The sequence below is a fragment of the Gopherus evgoodei genome, chromosome 3, assembly GCF_007399415.2.
Source record: "Gopherus evgoodei ecotype Sinaloan lineage chromosome 3, rGopEvg1_v1.p, whole genome shotgun sequence".
NCBI classification, from domain to species: Eukaryota; Metazoa; Chordata; order Testudines; family Testudinidae; genus Gopherus; species Gopherus evgoodei.
In genome coordinates, this window is record NC_044324.1 from 221048722 (window position 1) to 221072094 (window position 23373).

Genomic DNA, 23373 nt, shown 5'->3' on the forward strand with positions numbered 1-23373 from the left:
GTAAACATACCTTTATGTAATACATTTAAACATTTAACTGTTAGCAACACACAGTAAGACTGCATAAAAAAATGAACATCTCCCACCAACACAAACAAAAAATCCAACAGAATAAGCAACAGTTATTCAACATCCATTTCCACTCTGCCTATTATTTCCTCCTCTTAAGTACAACTACATCCCTTCCTCTATCCACAAAAGCACATTTTTGTCTATCCACATGCTAAACAACCAACATGCAGCCTTTACTCTGACCATGTGTATTGGTTATATGTTCACATGTTTTGATGATTAATATAAGGTTGGTGTGGATTTAATCAGTATCTGGTGTTGTGTTTTATAAGTATAAGAGAGACATGGTATCAAATGGCGAATTCTGGTTGAAATGTCTTTCAGTAATATTTAGTTCTTCGAGTGCTTGCTCATGTCGATTCCACATTCAGTGTGAGCACTCGCCACATGCACCAGTGCTGCAAGTTTTTCCCTCAGCAGTATCCATAGGGGAGCGGTTCTGGCACCTTCTGGAGTGGTGCCCGCATGGCGTGATATAAGGGGTGCCATCGGCTCCCCCCACCCTAAGTTCCTTCGTGCTGCCAGTGACGGTTCACAGAATGTTCGCTGCTCTTACTAGCATTGCTTAGGCTTCGTTCGTACGAACTAGAGTTCTTGTAAAGTTAGTAGTTAACTTAGTTAGCCCTTAGCAGTAGTTAGTTTTGTTAGTCCTGTCGGGGATTTAGCCAGGGGATGAAGCATGTCCCAATCCCCAGGCTTTAAGCTCTGTGATCGCTGCAAACGGCCCATGCCTGTGAGTGACCCTCATAGTAGCTGTCTCAGGGGCCTTGGTGAAGGGCATGTAAGTGATAAGTGTAGAATCTGCAAGTTCTTTAAACCTAGGACTAAGAAAGAGTTTGAAATCAGACTTAAAGCATGCCTGATGGAGTCAGCGCTCACTCGAGCAAGGGGAAGGACAGGGCTGGGGGCGAGCTAAGACCTGCGCCAGGAGGCTCATCTCCCCTGTCGGGAAGTCGGGCCTCTGCTCATCCGAGCGATGCAGCCCACCCCATTCCTTGCCTGGAAACCCAAACACAGAGGTGGGCCTTCAGGCATCGGTAGCACCTGAAGCTGATGAAGTGTTCCAGACCGTGCAGGAGATTCTGACGCTCCTGGTGCCGCCCAGACTTTGGGGTAAGCCCTCCTTGGAACCTTTCTGTCCACCCTCACCTGAATGGTACTGCTCCCCAGTGTGGGGGATGTCCCGCCACCATTCACCCATTCAAAGCTGTCATGCCTCGGAGTTAGGGAGGCAGACACATCAGAGCCCTCTACGGTCACCAGATGTTGGGCACTGGCAGTGGGATTCGAGACGGACCTCGCTGTTTACCTGGCACAGACCCATGGAGGCATGCGCTCCCCGGCAGGAACGTCAGGACCATCCCTTCATGTCACTGGAATGCCATTACAGATCCCAGGAATGATCAGAGGACTGGAGCCTTGGGGCCTGCCAGTGATCATGAAGGTGGGTGTCCCCGTATTCAGGGAGATCTCCCTGGTGCCTGGTCTGTGATACCTCCAGGTTCCGCTCCTCGTCCCAGTACCGGTCTTGAAGCAAGAGGTGTGGATCACTGGTCTCCTATCGTGAATCCACCGAGTGCCGCTGATCACGGAGGTCCCCAGAGAGGCTCACGTTCTCTCGGAATAGTCCTCCCCTTGACGTGACTGATTATTGCCAGGCACGGAGTCACTGCTCCAATGGACCCGAGTCACCAGGTAGGAGTCGCTCCGGCTGGAGCAAGGCTCCACATTGGTGGGGCAGCCTCCCAGACCCTCGGTGCCGCCTGCATTGTCGGTACCGAAACCTGCCCAGTGACTGGCCTGTGGTACCCTGGAACCCGTGGGGGTTCTCCCAGCCTGCCCGCTTGGTGTCAGGAGTCTTTGGCAGGCCTGTGGCCTCGACAACACAACTCTCTCTGGTGCTTGAGGCCCCAGGGGATAGGACCCCGCAGGTCCATGTGGACCAAAGTGAACAGCCTGCTGGGCCACCAGTCGGTGTCATGGAACCTCTGGTACCAGCTTCCTCCTCATCACCAGACGAGGCCATCACGGAGCCCCCTCACCCGGTTCCTCAGGATGACACTAAGGCGCACCAGGACCCATTGAAGAGGGTCGCGTCCAACCTTGGCTTGCAGGCAGAGGGGTTGGAGGAGCAAGCAGACTCCCTGTTCAACGTCCTCTCCTCCACAGTCCCTGCTAGGGTGGCCCTTCCCCTTCACGAAGCACTGAAGATATCCAGCGCCTTGTGGCAAAACCCCTCCTCTCTGCCCCTCATTTCCAAATGGGCAGAGTGTAAGTACTTTGTCCCGACTAAGGGGCACAAATACCTTTACTCGCATCCTGCCGCAAATTTCCTGGTGGTTGAGGCAGTTAACCATAGGGAATGCCAGGGACAACCTGGAACTACCCTCAGAAATAAAGACTCTGGGAGACTGGACTTTTTCGGATGGAAAATTTATTCCTTGTCTAGCTTACAGTTGAGGGTGGCCAGCCACCATGCCCTCCTTGGCCGCTACATCTTAAATATGTTCGAGAATGCTTCCACCCTGCCCCTGAAGGTTCCCGTAAAGAATATGGGCACTTCTCAATGAGGGTACAGCCGCTGCCAATCCTTCAAGTGGCACCTGACACAGCAGACTCCACCACCTGCACTGTGGCATCAGCCATCTCCGAGTGTCCTGGCTGCTCCTCTCTGGTTTGTCCTCTGAGGCTCAGCAGTCAATTCGGGATCTCCCCTTTGATGACCAGGCCCTGTTTGCAGAGCAAACAGACAATAAATTACATGGGCTGAAGGACTCCTGAACCACCCTTAAAAACCCTGGGGCTCTGTGTTCCAAGCCCGGCATGTAAGCGGTTCAAACTACAACATTCCCGGGGCAAGGGAGCCAGCCCCGGCAGGACCCGCTGCAGAAAAAGCCTAAGGGCTATAGATGGCGCGCGAACCACCTGCCCCACCCTGTGCCCAGTCGGGCTTGACCCGCTTCAAGCAGGGAGCTAAAAAGTCGTTTTGAGGGTACACCCGAGGACGACCTACCAGTCTATTTCCTGGATCCAGTTTCCCCAGTTTTTGCAATCACCTTTCCTTTTTACTCCCAGCGTGGTCGGCGATAGGTTTGGACTGCTGGGTCCTCAGTACAGTGGCACATGACTACACTCTCCAGTTTTTGTACGCGTTTCCTCTGATCCCTGTGGTCAGCCAGGTCCTAGTAAAGATCGAGAGGGACAAGGCACAGGTTATCATGATCACCTCTGCATGCCGTTGCCAGCACTTGTTCAGCACGCTCATGAGCCTATCAGCGGCCCCTCCTTGGTCCATTCCCTACTGTCTGGATCTGCTGTCTCAGGATCACGGTTGGCTCCTACACCCCAACCTTGAGTGTACACCTCTCAGTGTGGATGCTCCGTGGTTAAACCCGGAGGAGCGTTCCTGCTCGGAGGCAGTCCAGCGGGTCCTCCTGAGAAGTAGGAAGCCATCCGTAGGACTAACTTACCTGGACAAATGGACAAGGTTTTCCTGCTGGGTGTCAGAGCACGGCATTTCTTCCTCATGTTCTTCAGTGCAGTCCATCTTGGACTACTTACTACAGCTCAGGAACTGGGGTCTGGCACATTCTTCCATCAGAGTGCACCTTACGGCCATCTCCGCGTTCCACCAGCCTATCCAAGGTCAGACGGTCTTCTCTCATGACATGACTGTCTGGTTCCTTAGGGGCCTCAAGAGGCTTTACCCTCAGGTACGGTCCCCTGTCCTCCAATGGGACCTTAACCTGGTCCTTTCCAGGTTCACCAGCCCGCCTTTCAAGCTGCTGGGCTCCTGCTCCCTTTTCTTTCTTACTTGTCCTGGAGGTCGCTTTCCTGGTGGCGGTAACCTCGGAATCGCCTTAGTGTTTTATAAGGACAAGGTCCAGCTGTGGCCTCACCCAGCCTTCCTACTGAAGGTGATATCTTCCTTCCAGATGAGCCAGGACATGTTTCTGGCAGTGTTCTGTCCCAAGCCTCACAGACTGCTGAGGAGAGGCGTCTGCACGCACTGGATGTCCCGAGGGCCTTAGCTTTTTACTTGGAGTGTACCAAAACTTTCTGTAAATTGACCCAGCTCTTCATTGCTGCAGTGGATAGGGTGAAGGGCCTTCTGGTTTCTTCGCAGAGGATTTCCATCTGGATCACCTCTTGCATAAAGACCTGTTACGAGCTAGCAAAGGTCCCACCACTGCTGATCGTGAGGGCCATTTGACTAGAGCACAGGCATCTTCAGCAGCCTTCCTGGCACACATCCCAATCCAGGACATCTGTAGAGCTGTGACGTGGTCCTCGGTCCACACGCTCATGTCTCATTATGGCATCACTCAGCAGGCCAGAGACAACGCTGGGTTCAGCAGAGTTTTATTAATTACAATCTGCACAGCCATGAACTCCTACCCGCTTCCACGGGAATGGCTGGAGTCACCTAATATGGAATAGACATGAGCAAACACTCGAAGAAGACGACAGTTACCTGTTCTGTAACTGGTGTTCTTTGAGATGTGTTGCTCATGTTCGTTCCACGACCCACCCTCCTTCCCCACTGTCGGAGTTTCCGGCAAGAAGGAACTGAGGGTGGGGGGAGCCAGTGGCGCCTCTTATACCGTGCCATGCAGGCGCCACTCCAGAGGGCACCAGAGCCACTCCCCTATGGATACTGCTGAGGGAAAAACTTCTGGCACCAGTGCATGTGGTGAGCGCTCACACCTAATGTGGAATGGACATGAGCAACACATCGTCTTATCTCACATTCACACAACTTTTTCTTTTAGTGACCAAAATTTGGTGGTAGTTTTATGTAGAATTTATAGATTAAAATTCTATGTGTGTATGTGTGTGTATATATATAATATGAAAAAATGGAGGCACCATAGTCACTCCTTAGATAAGGTTAGAGTGTATTTTGTACTTGAAGTGGGAGTGCATCCTTTATTTTGTAGGAAAAACAGTCTATATGCCCCAAATGTTCAGCATATAGCCTGAGGAAAACTAAACTATATTCAAATAAATGTGTTTATTATCATGAGTTCTAATCATTTAAAATTTGGTCTTTTAAAAATTCACATTCTCGAGACTCGTGATTTTTCAGGCTACTTTAGCTTAAAAAGTAGATGTATAAACTTCTGATTTAATACCATAGGGAGAGAGTTTTTGGGGGAAGGGGAAGTTCTGTGGCTATATAATTCTTTTGTTAATTAACAGAAAAGAAAAAATACCTAATTTTCCAAATGTAGGTGGTTAAATGAAGATATACATATGATAAGCTTCTCTTTTCAGAGAATGAGCTTTTGCAACTCCTGATTTTGCTTTGAAGCAGCTACGTGGTCTGGCAGCCATGTTTGCAAAGGGAAAATCTGTTCTTTGGGGAAAAGTGTGAGAATCTAAATCTGTGAATATCTTCTCTCCACATATGCTGTAAATACAAAGAGAGTCAGTGAAGATGACTCTGTTTCATACTATCTCATACTGAAAACCTTCAGAAGTTTTATTGATCCTTGTTTAGGGGCTTGAAAGGATTGAAATTGATTACAACCCCTTTTTCCTGTTGTAATGCGCCAATTTTTTTGCTGGTGTAACTCCATTGAAGACAGTGGCGTTAATGCCCACAGAGAATTTGACCCATCAAATTCGTATCTGTAGACGATTAAATTATGTTTTTGTGACTTTAAGCGTTTCTTTTGAAGGTAATGGAGTGAGTTCTTTACATTTAAATGGTGACAGAGAAGGATCTCCACATCAACAGTCAAATGAAAATAGAGACACTAATTTTTCAAGGAAAGAAAAGAAGGAAATACTGGTAGGTAATGATTTCAAATCTACTTTTATACTCTTTTTTAATTTTTTGTTTTTTTAAAAACTCCTTGGATTGAGTTGCCCATGCTTTTATTGAAGACCAAGGACAGAGTAGGCCCATTACGCAATGAGGAGGGAAAGACAATAACAGAAAATGCAGCAGTGGCAGAAGTGTAAGATAGTGGAGCAAGTAATCAAACATTCTATTTTGTTAGCACCCAGAAGAAAACAAGGTAATAACAGTCGATCTGAATTTGTCAAGAACTAACCATGTCAGACCAACCTAATATCCTTCTGTGACGGGGTAACAAGCCTTGTGGATAGGGGGGAAGCAGTAGATGGGCTATATCTCGACTTTAGTAAGGCTTTTGATACTGTCTCATGAACAAATTAGAGAAATATAACCTAGACGAACTTCCGATAAGGTGGGTGCGCAACTGGCTAGAAAAACCATTCTCAGAGAGTGGTTATTAATGGTTCACAATCAAGCTGGAAGGGCATATCAAGTGGGTTCCTGCAGGGATGTGTCCTGGGTCCGGTTCTATTCAGTATCTTCATAAATTATTTGGATAGTACCATAGTAGAGAGTATGCGCATAAAATTTGTGGACAGTACCATGCTGGGAGGGGTTGCAAGCACTTTGGAAGACAATTTAGAATTCAACAGGATCTTGACAAACTGGAGAAATGGTCTGAATAAATAGGATGAAATTCTATAAGAACAAGTGCAAAATACTACACTTAGGAAGGAATAATCAGTTGCACAAATACAAAATGGGAAATGACTACCTAGGAAGGGGTACTATAGACAAAGATCAAAGCGTTATTGTGAATCACAAACTAAATATGGATCAATAATATAATACTGTTGTAAAAAAAGCAAATATCATTCTGCAGTGTATTAGCAGGAGTCTTGTAAGCAAAATGCAAGAAGTGATTCTTCCATTTTATTCAATACTGATAAGATTTCAACTGGAGTACTGTGTCCAGTTCTGGGCACCACATTTCAGGAAAGATGTGGACAAATTGGAGAAAGACCAGAGGAAAGCAATAAAAATAATTAAAGGGCTAGAAAACCTGACCTATGAGAAAAGATTGAAAAAATTGGGTTTGTTTAGTCTGGAGAAGAGAAGACTGAGGGAGAACATAACAATCTTCATGTATAAAAAAGGTTGTTATTAAGAGGAGGGTGATAAATTGTTCTCCTTAACCACTGAGGACAGGACAAGAAGTAATGGGCTTTAATTGCATGAAGGGAGATTTAGGTGTTAGACATTAGAAGAACTTCCTGTCAGTGTAGTTAAGCACTGAAACAAATTACAAAGGGAGGTTTTTAAGAGCAGGTTAGACAGCCACCTGTCAGGGATGGTCTAGGTAATCCTTAGTCCTGCTTCAGTGTAGGTAACTGGACTAGATGATCTCTCAAGGTCCCTTCCAGTCCTACATTTCTATGATTCTATGGTTATTGATTTGTTTCGTATATTCAAGTTTTGATGTCTGTTAAATGGATTTTGTCTTACAAGTCTAAAACATTTTGGCCAAACTGTTTAATCATGCTACAGTTTTTATCTAAATTTAAGCAGTCAACATTAATGCCAATTTTATTTTTAAATGCTACTAGGAGCTGTCATTTATTACAAGTAATAAATATTGTTCATTCAAGATTTGTTTTTCTGTGTGAAACCTTAGTGATGTGTCCTGTCTGTACAGTACAGTAGAACCTCAATAATTCATATTAATGATGAGGAGAGATTGTGTAGATTAATGAATTTTACTATCTACTGGCTATGAAACAAAAAATAATTGGTAAACCAAGGAAAATGTAGTTTAATTTACATTGATTATTGCAATTTGGACTTTAATCATTTGATACTTAATAATGTGTAAAAAATGATATTTTGAGGAATTTAACATTTCACTGCAACACGGTCTGGTATGACATCTTTGCTGCGAGATAGGGAGTTTTTTGTGTGGATTATAAAATGATGTGGATTAGCATGGTTCTGTTGTACTTTCTGAATGACTGTCTGCTAGAAGCAGGTTTCATTGCGATGTAGCAGATACGAGTTTCTGAATACATGCAAATCCTTAATTCTGTCTTCCTATCAATGTGCCAAGGATTGTCTTGAGTAATTTCTACACGTAATGTATACATCTAGGGCTATATATAAACTGTATTAGAGTTGAGAAGAAAATATGCATAAATCCTCTGCAGTTTGTGGGGGCTATTGAGGATCATAGTGCGCAATTAAGGTCATATACAGTCATAGCATTTTTCTCCCCAGACTGGTTAGCTTTGGATTGCCGTTTAACTGCTGCTTGACAATGGAGAGAATTGTTCTTAACAGGGATATAATCAAGCCATTTCTACAGTAAATTAAATGGATCTTCTGGGGAAAAGGTTAAAATCAAAGTGTCTGTTTACTGGGGCTAAACTGATAATATATGACACTTCAGTATCAGCAGTTATTCAGTACTAGAGAAGTGGCAGCACCAGATCCAGCAGAGAAGGCATTTTAGGGTGGGGAAGTTGACTTGGCCATACTGGGGATGGAGTTCAAGAAAGAACTGAAAGAGTGACAGGAAGGATTCCACAGTAGGTGGGGAGAGAATTTGGAGATATGCAAGAGTTACCAGTGAGGAATCAGAATGGAGGGTGAGCTGGAGCTCTTGAGGTTTTTTATTCTTGCTGACAGATTTTTTTAGTCCTACATTTTAAAGGGTTTGTCTTCATTGCAGAGTTTACTCAGGTTATCAGTACTCAATTTACTCCTCGCAAGGTAGCCTAGCTCAAGTGAGAGTGGCCACAGTGCAAAATAACACAGTCGATGCTATGTCCATACTGGCCCTGCAATTGCTTGTTCTGGGAAAATTCCCAGGGATCTTTACTTAGCAGTAAGCTGAGCTGCTGTGTTAATTGTTTCCCAGCAAATTGTGGAAGAACTTGTCTGTCCTTTCTGGGCCCCGGGGAGGAATTGCAGGAAGGCATTGGAGGACTAGCAGCATGCAAGCAGAGCTACTCTCTGTCCATGCTGCACAGAGGTTCTATTAGCAGCTGACAAGTGAGTTTTGCTAACTCCAGCTTTATTCTATACCCCTGGTGGGCCTGCCAGCTCCAATTAAAAGCACCACCACACCTGAGTTAAGGGTGTTTGTTCATGGACAGGACTCAAATTAGAACTTGAGGTAACAGTAGTGAAGACAAAAATCCAGAGTGAGGGTAGAAACAAATATGTTTTTAAAAAATTGTTTAAACAATGCAATTTTAAAGTTGTGTGCCTTTTATGTATTCTGGCATACTTGGACCTAATTCCATTTTGAAAGCTTCTATCTATTAACTGTGTGCTTTTTACCCCTTAGCAATTAATGAACTTCTGAGGCTCTCAAGCCTACAGAATAAAATCTTTTACGTACAAACTACAAAACTGATGTCCAACAAGAACTCAGTAACGCAATGTATTTAGCTGTTTATAAATATTCCATTCAAATTAAAATACTGTATATGCACAGCTTTTACATTATTGACATATATACCGTAGTTCTCTTAGCATCCTGTTTGCTTTCAAGTTTAACTCTAATCATTTTGACGTAAGTCCTGTGTAGTTTGGACTCCAGCTTACTGAGATCCCTTCTCTCCCTTTGAGCCACTACAGCAGACTAGCTTTCAACTGTCACAGATATTCTGTGGTTTCCTGTATTTTCCAAGGATTTTTAGACAAATGGACCCAGGATTTGCCCATGGGAACCACCTTGTATTGATTCTACTGCTCTGTCCATGCAGCTCAGAGCAAGTGAGTTTGTTGTTCAACGCTTGCTTGTATTCAGAGTGTTTACCAGCGCAAAATAAACACCTTGCAGTTGACACTAGTGTGTGCCTAGTGCTGTCACTGGGAGAAAGACACCTGAAAGCTTCTTCCACACCCACACAGAGATGGTCACTATGGAATATGGACTCACTCAAATAAGACAGTAAATATTTCAGTCTTCAGCCATGCATCCCTTTTTCTAATCTACTTGTAATGTTGTTCTGACCTTCTGCTTTTTTCCTTGCCGGCCCAGGTCCTTTTCTAGCACTGGCAGCCTTTATCACAACAAATTGCCAGCTCGGGAGGGAACCAAGCTAGTGAGCACTGTCGGAGCAGCTGCTGAGAGGCCTTGCATGGGAACTTCTTGGTCTTTTCCTAGATTTCCTCTCTTGCTATGGAAGAAAAGGGACGAGGCATGGGGGACGTGGAAGAAGAGACATAGGAGAAGCAGAGTTATGAGGAGCAGGGCCAGGAGAGAGCAAATATCAGAGACAAGAGAAAGAAAGATGGTGGATGAGGACAGCAGAAGAGGGGAAATTTGGGGAAAGAAGTCTGGGAGGAAAAATACTTTTTTTAGTTTGCTGTCGTGTATTTTGACACCTTTTTGTGTGTAATAATCATTTCATTATTTCTCCTGTGTAGTCATTTAGATCAAAATTTTCAGAAGTGGGTATCAGTTTCTGCATCCCAACTTGAAACCTTGGGCTTGATTTTCAGACTGGCTCAGTACCTAGTTCTGACTCCAGTTGAAGCTAATGGGAGATGAGTGTTCAACATTTCTGAAAGTCAGGTTCAAGATGTCTCAATTTGTGGCCTAAAATTGGGCTGCTTCTGTAAAATGTTGCCATTAGTCAGGTTTGAGGGTTTTTTTGTTTGTTTGGGGGGGGGGGGGAGAGGAGAGGAATTATCAGAACAATAAGGGGTGGAGGGAGAACATTTTAAAGAGTTAAAATCTGATTTTTAAAACCATAAATATTGGTGGGGAAACTCAGATAAGTATAGCCCCTGAAACTGCTTGTAACTCATCTTTTGAAATCATCTAGACTTACAGCTAACTGTGTCCCTTTCAAGTTTTGTAGTTGAAGCAGCTCACAGCTTTAAAAAGGAGATAATTGTTGGTTGAAATATCTCTGCACTGAAAGAAATAAGTATTCTTGATGCTTATGAAATAGTTTTGGTATAGAATAAACAATGTGTGGAATGCTGAAACATAATTTAATAAAGCAGAGTTTACATTAAGCAACTGTTTGGAATGTTGAACAGCTAATTATAATACTAAGGCTCATAAGCTTTGTAATAATGGATGATGACACTCTAGTGTTCTTTCACATCTCTAATTTGAAAAAAAATATGTAAGAAATTATATAGAAGTTAAGTTATGGGATATTGAGATTAAGAAATCATAATAGATGAATTTCACTAGAACAGTAATTCCTCTGTAGGAGGTGGGGGAATTGGCATCATCAACAGACAAGGAAGGTTAGCAAGTTCACATACAAATTCTATAAAAACTGGAGTATTCTTGTAGTTATTTAGTGCATCTCATTAAATGAGTGCAGTATTAAACTTGAAAATGTACAGCATGTCTATATTTGTGTTTAAAAATTTGCATGGAGTTTGCCACTGGTGGATGTCTTTTATGCAGATAAATGAATAAATATTGGCTTGTCAGTTTCATCTAATATAGTCATACTCACAATTACTAAGTTACTTATGCACTATCTGACTGTTCAGAAAAGATATTTTAATGTTTAATCTGTACACTATTATTTTAATAGCTATACACATTTCACTAAAAACAAAATTAATCTAAGTTTACAATATTTTTTCTAGAAACCAATTAGTAATGGCCTTCCACCCACACCTAAAGTCCATGTAAGTATATAATATTGGACCAGCCAAACTAATTTTGAATATGGCATAGAAATGTTTTTTGTATTAAATAAAAAAAAAATCATCTGAATATTCAGTGAAGTTCTATGTCTGTTAAAAAAACAAACATCTAATTGAACAATTGGTTTAGATAGTTGTCACAACAGTTTTTTTTAAAAGTAAAATATTTGAAAGCCAATATCATTAAGCATACCTATCATTTAAGATTTGCATTTCAGAACAGATTGAGTTTTAAGAAAGTTCTTGAAATAAAAATGTGAGGGGTGATTTATGCAACAACTAATGACATTTCAAATTTGTAAAATATTTCAGAAATAAGAGGACACTCTTGAGACTACTGTGATTTTTTTTAATCATACTCCCATATTTCACAAAGAACCTTTTTCAGTTTCCTCTCATGCTGCAATAAGTAGACATTGTTGTAATCAGTTACCAGAACTGGCAGGTCTTGAAATATGTTAATTCAGAAATATATGAGAGGCAAAGAAACTGTGACTGGCTTTATTTAAAAAAAATAATGGGGATGAAATCACTCCGATAGGAAAAAAAATTAAATAAACTGGCCCCTAACTCTTTTACCCCTTCAATAAGGCAAAAACTGTGTCATTTGAAATACATAATTAGTATTTTTCTGAATGCCTGTTGATATAAAGTATCAAATTCACTGTTCTAAATGGCTTATATTTTACTTTCACAGATGGGTGCTTGCTTTTCAAAGGTTTTCAATGGGTGCCCATTAAAAATTCATTGTGCAACATCATGGATTAATCCAGATACAAGAGGTAGTACATTATGTATTTTCATCCTATTTATTCTCTCCTGAAGGTTTTAAGAACATAGTCTATTCAGTTTAGTTATCAAGATAATTCTTTATAAAAGTGTCACTTGTGTATGTAGGAATTTTCTCTCTATTGGATTGCTTAAACTCAAATCAACCATTGATTTAAAAAACAGTAAATTCCCTTTACTTTTAAGGTATGTGATGTAGATTGCAACTTTTTAGTTGCATAAAATAAGTTTACCATACAGATGAAAGTGAGGTGCCATGTATTCTTTTGGTTGAGGTGTAAAACACACTCTGCTTCTGGGAATCAAAAATCCCAGGTTAGGAGATAATGCTGTTACCCCTAGTGTCCTGGTCAAACAGCCACATCCTGACTTCCTCAATTCCCCCTGTAGTTTCATTGGATATATTATTGTTCACTTAACTTCTCAGATCTGTTGTGGGCAGAAAGAGAGGTTGCCACTATTTCCATCATAGGTAAATATATTTCAGTGTGGGATGAAGTGATCTATGCTACAGGGGTCAGACTATAGGGGAGGGGCGAATTGGTGATATGGGACTCAAGTTTTGCCTGAAATTTTATCAAACTGCTACTACTAAAATGACCAGCAACAAAATACTTTTCTGAAATTTAAGTGATCAAAATCAGTCTTTGGAGTTGACACCTCATTTAGATTAGACAATTCCAACTTTTCAGCAAACAATGGTTTTAATTCTCTTGGAAACTCTTTGGAAACTCAAAAGGAGAATGCAGTGGTGGCCAACATTCAGGTTACCTTTGTAACCATGAGGGATAGATGTGGAATTATCTTAAATTTTGCAGAAACCGATGGGGCCCCCAAAGAAGAGCAGTTATAACATGTCAGTCAGTACCATCATTATAAGCACCCTATGAAGTGGTTATGGGTCTTGCAGAAAGACTTATAGAACTGTTAAGTGATGTATATTATTGTGAGTTAAGCTTCATCTTAATAGCAGGAACTTAAATATATTATATTGTTCATATAGGTTCTTCTAGTAGTAATTCTTATGGCCAGTATTTTGAACTAAAATAAGGGGAATCCCTCTGCTTCTTGTTTTGTTTTTTTGAATTTAAACTACTGCTACTTCCTGTTATTTCCTGATCTAAGGAAATTTAAACAAAGTAGATTGCCTGCTTTTGATGAATGTGAGTGCCTCAGTTAATGATAATGAAGCACTGCTTTGCTAAACCAGCTCCATGTTCATATAATTTTCACTTTCCTTAACTCCAGATTTGTTAATTTTAATTTCTCTCTCCCTTTACAGATCAATACTTGATATTTGGTGCAGAGGAAGGTATTTACACCCTGAATCTCAATGAACTTCATGAAACATCGATGGAACAGGTATGTTTGTTTTGAATTTTGAAAGTGAAGTCCTTGTCATTTTTCAGCAATTAAGGCTAGTGCTGCATAACGTAATATCCCCTTTGCTTTAATGCAGCTATACATGCTGCAGCTGCATTTAAAGTTACCTGTTTCAGTTCTAAAGATTCACTTTCAGTTACATATAACCTTGTCAGACTTTCACCTTTCAGGCTGATATTTTTCCGGGTGTAAATTGTTTCATTTGGTTTCTATACTACCTACAATCCAGTGTTGGTCTAACACTTAAAGCCAAGCACAGAGTCGCAATGGAGAATATACTTACACAATTATAGAAAATTAATAAAACTGCTTGTGAACTGAATTAAAATAAAACTGATCTTTCATATGCCTTACTGACTAGAAATGTGAGGCAAAGATAAAGAAAAGCTAACCTCTCTGATTATACTTTGCTGTTAACTCCAATGGACAAAACAGAGATCAGAAATATATAACTTTCCAGGAGCCAATAGAGAGCCTTATTTAAAAACCCTGAGAAGAATCTGTCCACTCTTCTAGGATAAAACCCGGGTCAGGGGAAAGTATGCATATACTATACTTTTGCGTGTATGTAAAATATAAAGTTTGTATGTATTATGACTTTATCCTGTGCATTAACTCTAAAATCCATGAAAATACTATGTTTAACTTATCTAAGGCCATTTTCTACTATAGAAATCATAGCAACGTTAATTATGTTGTATTGCCTATCCAGATACTAACTTATAAATTGATTTATTGTACTACACAAAATGTTGTGTGCAGTAAATTTTGGTTTGTTTTCTTTATCAGCTATTTCCCCGAAGATGTACGTGGTTGTATGTAATGAACAATTGCTTATTATCAATATCTGGTAAGTCTTTCTGCTATTTTTAATGTAAATGCCTGAGAATCGTAAGTTTTTTGTGCATTAAGCTTTATTCTGTTTTTTAATTTCCAGGTAAAGCTTCTCAGCTTTATTCCCATAATTTACCAGGGCTCTTTGATTATGCAAGGCAAATGCAAAAGTTGCCTGTATCTATTCCAACACACAAGCTTCCTGACAGAATACTCCCCAGGTAAATATATATTAACCAAATGTATTAGCAATATTCTGTAAAGGATCTTGTTTCTGAGAGTCCAGGACCCTCTCCTGAATGGGGACCCCTAATAATTTGGAGTTTTTGGAACGTATAGTCTCATCTCTATGAATAACTTCTACTAGCCTTAATTAGAGTTCAGGCACTTAAAGTCACATGAATTAAGATGAGAATATACACTCTGAAAGGAAAACTCCAATTGTACACATTTCACGTTCTTCTCAGGATAGACTGAGTTTGAATCTGACTCACACCAGGTTTATTCTGATCTAAGAACATAAGAACGGCTGTACCGGGTCAGACCAAAGATCCATCTAGCCCAGTATCTGTCTACCGACAGTGACCAATGCCAGGTGCCCCAGAGGGAGTGAACCTAACAGGCAATGATCAAGTGATCTCTCTCCTGCCATCCATCGCCATCCTCTGATGAACAGAAGCTAGGGACACCATTCTTTACCCTTCCTGGCTAATAGCCATTTATGGACTTAGCCACCATGAATTTATCCAGTTCCCTTTTAAACATTGTTATAGTCCCAGCCTTCACAACCTCCTCAGGTAAGAAGTTCCACAAGTTGACTGGTATCAGAGGGGTAGCTTTGTTAGTCTGGATCTGTAAAAGCAGCAAAGAGTCCTGTGGCACCTTATAGACTAACAGATGTTTTGGAGCATGAGCTTTCGTGGGTGAATACCCACTTCGTCAGATGCATGTATGTGACGAATATATTATAATATATAATAATATATAATATATAATAATATATTCTCAGTCTTATTCTCTATCCCCTTTTTAATGATTCCTAACATCCTGTTTGCTTTTTTGACCGCCTCTGCGCACTGCGTGGACATTTTCAGAGAACTATCCACGATGACACCAAGATCTCTTTCCTGACTCGTTGTAGCTAAATTAGCCCCCATCATATTGTATGTATAGTTGGGGTTATTTTTTCCAATGTACATTACTTTACATTTATCCACATTAAATTTCATTTGCCATTTTGTTGCCTAGGCACTTAGTTTTGTGAGATCTTTTTGAAGTTCTTCACAATCTGCTTTCGTCTTAACTATCTTGAGTAATTTAGTGTCATCTGCAAACTTTGCCACCTCACTGTTTACTCCTTTCTCCAGATCATTTATGAATAAATTGAATAGGATTGGTCCTAGGATTGACCCTGGGGGAACACCATTAGTTACCCCTCTCCATTCTGAGAATTTACCATTAATTCCTACCCTGTGTTCCCTGTCTTTTAACCAGTTCTCAATCCATGAAAGGATCTTCCCTTTTATCCCATGACAGCTTAATTTACATAAGAGCTTTTGATGAGGGACCCTGTCAAAGGCTTTCTGGAAATCTAAGTACACTATGCCCACTGGATCCTCCTTATCCACATGTTTGTTTACTCCTTCAAAGAACTCTAATAGATTAGTAAGACACGATTTCCCTTTACAGAAATCTTGTTGACTATTGCTCAACAGTTTGTTTTTCTATGTGTCTGACAATTTTATTCTTAACTATTGTTTTGACTAATTTGCCCGGTACCGACGTTAGACTTACCGGTCTGTAATTGCCAGGATCGCCTCTAGAGCCATTTTTAAATATTGGCGTTACATTAGCTAACTTCCAGTCATTGGGTACCGAAGCCGATTTAAAGGACAGGTTACAAACCTTAGTTAATAGTTCCACAACTTCACATTTGAGTTCTTTCAGAACTCTTGGGTGAATGCCATCTGGTCCCGGTGACTTGTTAATGTTGAGTTTATCAATTAATTCCAAAACCTCTTCTAGTGACACTTCAATCTGTGACAGTTCCTCAGATTTGTCACCTACAAAAGCTGGCTCAGGTTTGGGAATCTCCCTAACATCCTCAGCCATGAAGACTGAAACAAAGAATCCATTTAGTTTCTCCGCAATGACTTTATCGTCTTTAAGCGCTCCTTTTGTATCTTGATGTCAAGGGGCCCCACTGGTTGTTTAGCAGGCTTCCTGCTTCTGATGTACTTAAAAAACATTTTGTTATTACCTTTGGAGTCTTTGGCCAGCCATTCTTCAAACTCCTCTTTGGCTTTTCTTATTACACTCTTGCACTTAAGCTGGCAGTGTTTGTGCTCCTTTCTATTTGCCTCACTAGGATTTGACTTCCACTTTTTAAAGGAAGTCTTTTTATCTCTCACTGCTTCTTTTACATGGTTGTTAAGCCATGGTGTCTCTTTTTTAGTTCTTTTACTGTATTTCTTAATTTGGGGTATACATTGAAGTTGAGCCTCTATTATAGTGTCTTTAAAAAGGGCCCATGCAACTTGCTGGGATTTCACTTTAGTCACTGTACCTTTTAACTTTTGTTTAACTAACCCTCTCATTTTTGTATAGTTCCCTCTTTTGAAATTAAATGCCACAGTGTTGGGCTGTTGAGGTGTTCTTCTCCTCACAGGGATGTTGAATGCTATTGTATTATGGTCACTATTTCCAAGCGGTCCTGCTATAGTTACCTCTTGGACCAGCTCCTGCGCTCCACTCAGGATTAAATCTAGAGTTGCCTCTCCCCTTGTGCGTTCCCGTACCAGCTGCTCCATGAAGCAGTCATTTAAAGTATTGAGAAATTTTATCTCTGCATTTCGTCCTGAAGTGAAATGTTCCCAGTCAATATGAGGATAATTGAAATCCCCCACTATTATTGGGCTCTTAATTTTGATAGCCTCTCTGATTTCCCTTAGCATTTCATCTTCACTATTACTGTCCTGGTCAGGTGGTCAATAATAGATCCCTAATGTTATATTTTTATTAGAGCATGAAATTTCTATCCATAGCGATTCTATGGAACATGTGGATTTGCTTAAGATTTTTACTTCATTATTCCATTGTACTTCACTTGAATTATTCTTGAGTTACTGAGAACAAGTCAGACAGCTTGTTCCTTGAGGAAAGTTCTGGTTGTGTCTGTTGTAAACCAAATCCCAGGATTAGACTCAGACATATTTATCGAAGAACCAGAGGAGAGATTGAAGCCTAAAATAAACTGTTCCTATCAGCCCAGAGAATGAGGGTAGGGAAATATTTATTCAGTATGAGAACATGGGGCTCTGGAGGCTATGGATGTATTATCTAAGGTGTGTCCACAGCAAATTCTGTATGCAATCCCACCAAAAATATTTATTACCAAGTATCATACAAAATATGAGAGAGCAGAAGTAATACTGTATTTGTTGCTACCCAGGCCGTAGGAGACAGGTTCTTAAAAATAGTCTGGACGTCAGACACAGTAACAGATAACTTGTTGATTGCACCAAATCTGCTATAGCAGGGGCTATAGGACTGTTTTGTCCTCCATGAGCCATAGTACCCTTGCTGCTCCAAAGAAAATACTTGAAAAGAGAAGTGTTCTGGACATGTAATTAATGTTGTTAGCGACAGAGAGAAATGGTAACAGTAAGAAACCTGAGAATTCAGTGTGGAGTCAACATTCAGTGCACAGAAGGCAGACTGAATCACCAGAACACTTCACAATACATAACTTCCTAAAGAACAACCTTATCAGGAGGCCTGATTCTTAGCTACCTTGAGGTACAACCAACAGCCATAGCTTTATTCATTATATGATGCAGGAAAGGCCTCTGTGCAGTCATCTGCATGCATTGCTGTGTTACACCCACCAGCCACTGTGATCGCCTTGAAATCAAAATATCGTCTTACAAGATCTAGCACAGCCACCTTTCAAACCGTTACACTGCATATCCCTATGCAGTTTGTTTGTTCCTAGCCCCATACTGTAACTTTGGCCAGCAGACTACGTGAGTTGGGGGCACAACCAGCAGAGGACCAATACTGTAAATTTCACAAGGTCGGGGTTGCTATGAAAATTCCAAAATACATCAAGCCTGAGATGACATCTCATACACTCTCCAGAGGGCCAGGAGACTTCCTGCCAAGTCCCATCACATCCCAAAGAAATGTTAAACAACCTGAATTTGCAAAGAAGGGCAAGCAAAACATACATCGCCAGGCAGAATCATTTACGTATTCCACATTTCTCTTTGCTGCTTTCTTCCCTTTGCGTGACAGGCATCAGAAGGACACACTAGCCAGGAGGATTACTAGATGCATATCTAAAGTACGTAAATAGCAAGATAAATTCTTTCCACCAGACCTCAAAGCATGTTCTTCAAGAGGTTCTTGAATACCATGATGAGTGCAATATAAAAATTGATGTAAAATTAAAGCAGAATTCTCTTCAGAGAAAAGTTCATGCACCAGCAGAAAAAATGGAAAGCAAAGAAAAATTCAAAGCAGTACATAAATTTGCAAAATGTTTTATGCTTAATTTGGGACTTAGTTGACACAGCATTTGGTAGCAGAGCCCTACAATAAAAATAAAATAGAATAAATAGGTATATCTCCAATCTCCTAGAACTGGAAGGGAACAAGTACTGATTTTTGCCCCAGATCCCTAGGTGGCCCCCTCAAGGATTGAACTCATAATCCTGGGTTTAGCAGGCCAATTCTCAAACCACTGAGCTATCCCTCCCCCCTACAGTCTATGGAAATCATGATTTCCTGTCCATTTCTGCCTTGTGAACTCCACTGAAGTAGTCCTTGACGATGTCTCTAATAAACCTCTTCCTGGAACAACTTGGAACAGGTACTCCATTCTCCTTCTCAGCCTGTCAGTCACCTTTGGAACTCTCAATCACATACTTATTGATTATCTTATCCTCTGTTGACTTGCTTAACTCAGTCCTTTCTTGCTTCTCCTCCCATCTCTCAAATTGCTCTTTCAGTGAGTCATTCTGAGGATCCTCCTCATTTCTCTCCCCCCAACTTTCTGTGGAGGTTCCTCAGGGCTCCCTCTTTGGCATAGGCTCTGCACCCACTGGCAGCAAAGCTCCCCTCCCCTCCGCCCCACCACCTCCTCCTCTCCCCCTGAGCGCACGGGGTCCCCGCTCCTCTGCCTACCTCCCAGCGCTTCCCGCCCAGCTGCTGCCAAACAGCTGTTTGCATGCTCCGGGAAGGGGGCGGGAGAAGTGGGAATGTAGTACACTCAGGAGAGGAGGCGGGGCCAGTGTGAGGATTTGGGAAAGGAGTTGAAATAGGGGCATGGAGGGGGCAGAGTTGGGTGGGGACTTTGGGGAAGGGGTTGGAATGGGGATGGGGAAGGAGTGGGAAGAGGCAGGTCAGGGGCAGGGCCTCATGGAAGGGGTGGAACGGGCAGAGAGAGGGGTCGAGCACCCACAGAAAGAGAGGAAGTCGGCACCTATGATCTTTGGCCCCCTTCTCTTCTCCTTCCACAGCTTGTCTGTGGGTAATCTCCTCTGCAAACTCAAATTGAACTACCATTTCTATGTGAATGAGTCACAGATTTATCTCTCTACTGTGGACCTGTCTCCTGTCCAAACTAAAATCTCAGCTTGTCTTTGATATCTCAGTGAGGATGCCTAGCCGTCAGCTTACATTCAACATGGCCTGAATTTTCCCTTTACATCCTCCCTCACCCCTTCTTTCTCAAGCACAGTGGACAACCTGCCTATCTCTCAGGCTCATAACCTGGGCATTATCTTTAGTTCTTCTCTTTCTCCAGATCCTCACATTCTGGCTATGCTTAAATCTTGCTAATTCTTTCTAAATAACATCTCTGAAATGTTTCCTAACATCCATACAGCTTAAACTCTTGTCCAGGCTCTCATCATCTTACTTCTCTATTACTGTAATTTTCTCTGACCTTGACAAAAGCAGTCTTCTCCCCTCGTAGCCATACAAAGTACTGCTGAGAGAGTTCCTGTTTAGGAAAACCAGTTCTTGCTGTGCCTTTACAACTATTTGAGTAAGATATTCTGGGAGGCAGTTATTAATAGGTCTACTTGCTGTAAATCTGATTGAACTATATCTGAACCTTAATGGGGAAGACCCACCGTAATGTATGTCTAGGTGCCAAACATACTGGTTTGAGGAAGATAAATGTACAGTGAAGTACAATAGTTCTCTTATTTTAGTTTTTTTTCAGTGAATATCATTCCCTTATTAAACGTCCTTCTAAGAAGCAGATTGATTCAGTCTGTTTTATTGAATTAATAATTCTTATTTATATCCTTTAGGAAGTTTGCAGTGTCTACAAAAATTCCAGAAACCAAATGGTGTCAGAAGTGTTGCGTTGGTAAGTAAAGATGTACAGTGGAAATGTCAGTAAGAGGAATAAATGACTACAGAGTTGAGATATTTGTAATGAGTCACTACCTGGGGAGGAACAAAGGCTAGAAGAATGTTTATCAGGCTGTCACGTTTCTCCTGTCAGCAGAAAGAAGCTGTAGACATCTACAGGTAGTAAACTCAACCAGATTAGCCCTCACATTTATAGGAAGTGAAAACTTCCTCTTTTCCCCCTCACAATTATTCACATTTCACAACAAATTCAGAACAGCAGAATGCATGTCCGGTTTCTCGAGAAACCTCAGTCTCTCCGGCGGAGCGACGTACAGGAAGCATCAGGTCATGGACCATGACTTCTAATACTGACCATTGTGAGTCCACCGCAGTTCATGTTATTATTGACCGATACTGGGAGGGGTTTGTTTTAAATTCTCGTGGGGTGCTAGAAAGATCTACGAGGGCAGCATTGGTTCTCTAAAGATAGTACCAGACAAAAGTACAGTAAGGGTCCAGTGCACCAACCACTGAATCAGCACCGCAGTGTAAGGGAGATACAAACTGTGAAAAGTTACTGTTCAATAAATGTGCATAAAAGGCAGGAAGATTATTTGCTGAATGAGCTCTCCACACAAGCTGTAGAGTGTGGAGGTGGAGTGGGGTGGTCTTGAATCACTCACTGCAGCACCCAGGTCCCTGTTGTATAGAACGCGATGAAACATTTTCAGTTTCTCTGACCTAAGTAATCACTTGTTTCTCTCATCTACCTGTTATGTCTTGCCATTTAGATTGTAGACTCTTCAGGGTAGGGACTGTCATTTACTATATGTTTGTACAGTGCTTAGCATGAAAGGGCCTTGGCCTGATTGAGGCCTCAATATAATGTTAAAAAACAATATACTGAACCACTGAAAGGTGTAGTTTCTGACCTGCTGGCAGAAGAATAATAGGAAAAAAAAAATCTGACTAGATATGAAGCTCCTATAGGCTCTTCATGAATATCAATGTAACTTTCAGCCAGACAGATTTTACAAGATTTCTCTTCCAGTGCTGAACAGAGAAGGTGTTAGCATGCCACACTGTAATCATATGGTGGTCATGGTAACCCTGTCTCGTTTGTCAGAAGAGTGCATGCACGACGCAGCAGATAGCTAGCATGTGGCTGTGCTGCTGTCTGCAGCGCTCGAAGAGCTTTATCACCACCAAATGGATGAATAAACGTCTAAAAATGACTAGACCGTAGAGAATCTCCCCTGTGGTAGGAACAGAACCTGTGACGGGACACGGGTGTTGTACCCTTTGGCCCAGCGGATGCAGCACTGAAGTGACAGTCAAAAAGAGACTGTATTCTAGTCTCATCTTTTCCACATACTGGTGTTAGTAATTATGTACACTTCATAATTTGCATTACTGAGTTAAACCTTACTTTAACAGGCAAGTATCATTGTCCTTGCTTTACTGATGGAGTTAACTGAGATGTTGCACAAGGGACCAGATTTAAAATGGTATTTTTAGGTGCCTATAGATGCAGATAAGCATCTAGTGGAATTTCAAGAGAGGAGGGTAGTCTTAGTGGATTTCATCCACTTAACCACATTGAATGTCAGTGAGAGATAGGCAGTTCTGTAAACCACAGTGGGTTTGGGCCTCTAAATGCCTTTGTAAATCTAGCCCAAGATCACATCAGTTAGCTTAGACCCTTAGATTGTAAGTTCCTTGGGACAGAGACTTTATCATTTTATGTCTTGTACAGCTCTAATCATATGGTTGATGATTTAATAATGTGATCATGTAATTAGTTTGTAATGTAATGAAATTGCACAGTTCAGGCATTGCACACAACTTATAGCATTTCCTGACTTTTCAGTGCAGCACTTCTTGTTCTCTTTTTAAATAAAGATTTTTTTAATTGAGTAGTGATAAAAGCTATAAGAAAAGCAGTTTTTAATGAAAACTGTGATGACTGATATCCTTCCTATTTAATTTCAGTCAAGGTGTAAGATTAAGTAATGTGTTAATTGAATTTTAGGTACTAGTGCAAAATAGACTGAGTGTTACATTTTTAGGCCAACTTTGTAATTAAAATTCAGCTTCCTGGGAAACTGGATAGTTAAAGAATTGACAGTGGATATAGGGAGCCTTTCATTTCCGATCTCTTGCTGGAACCTGGTTTAGAACACGAGCGGCTGAAAGGCTACTGAGTGACTCTCAGTTGGTAATGACTGGTAAATTGTTAAATGATTGCTGGCCTCTGTTCAGTTCATGTTGGATAAATGTCACTGTCATAAGAACAACCATTATAATTGGCACCTTTCTTCAAAGTCTTAACACTAGAGGAGGTTTCCTTATGATGATTAAAAAATAGTTGGGGCACACCAACATTCCGAAATGGGAAGCTTTGACTGTCAGTGTCTGTGCTAGAACTATCCGGT

The 23373-nt window shown here is 41.4% G+C and overlaps 1 protein-coding gene across 3 annotated transcripts in view; it reads left to right on the top strand.

The window, feature by feature from the left end:
- The window catches only part of MAP4K3 (mitogen-activated protein kinase kinase kinase kinase 3), a 144810-nt gene that overhangs the window by 97831 nt on the left and 23606 nt on the right, over positions 1 to 23373 (top strand). For all 3 annotated transcript variants that reach the window (XR_003999797.1, XM_030558134.1, XM_030558135.1), the window contains 7 exons: positions 5757 to 5869; positions 11504 to 11545; positions 12261 to 12345; positions 13635 to 13714; positions 14525 to 14585; positions 14673 to 14790; positions 20893 to 20951. Coding sequence is in view for 2 of the 3 variants with exons in the window: in XM_030558134.1 (XP_030413994.1) it covers positions 5757 to 5869; positions 11504 to 11545; positions 12261 to 12345; positions 13635 to 13714; positions 14525 to 14585; positions 14673 to 14790; positions 20893 to 20951 (558 nt within the window). In the remaining variant the exon portion in view is untranslated. The remainder of the gene's footprint in view (positions 1 to 5756; positions 5870 to 11503; positions 11546 to 12260; positions 12346 to 13634; positions 13715 to 14524; positions 14586 to 14672; positions 14791 to 20892; positions 20952 to 23373) is intronic.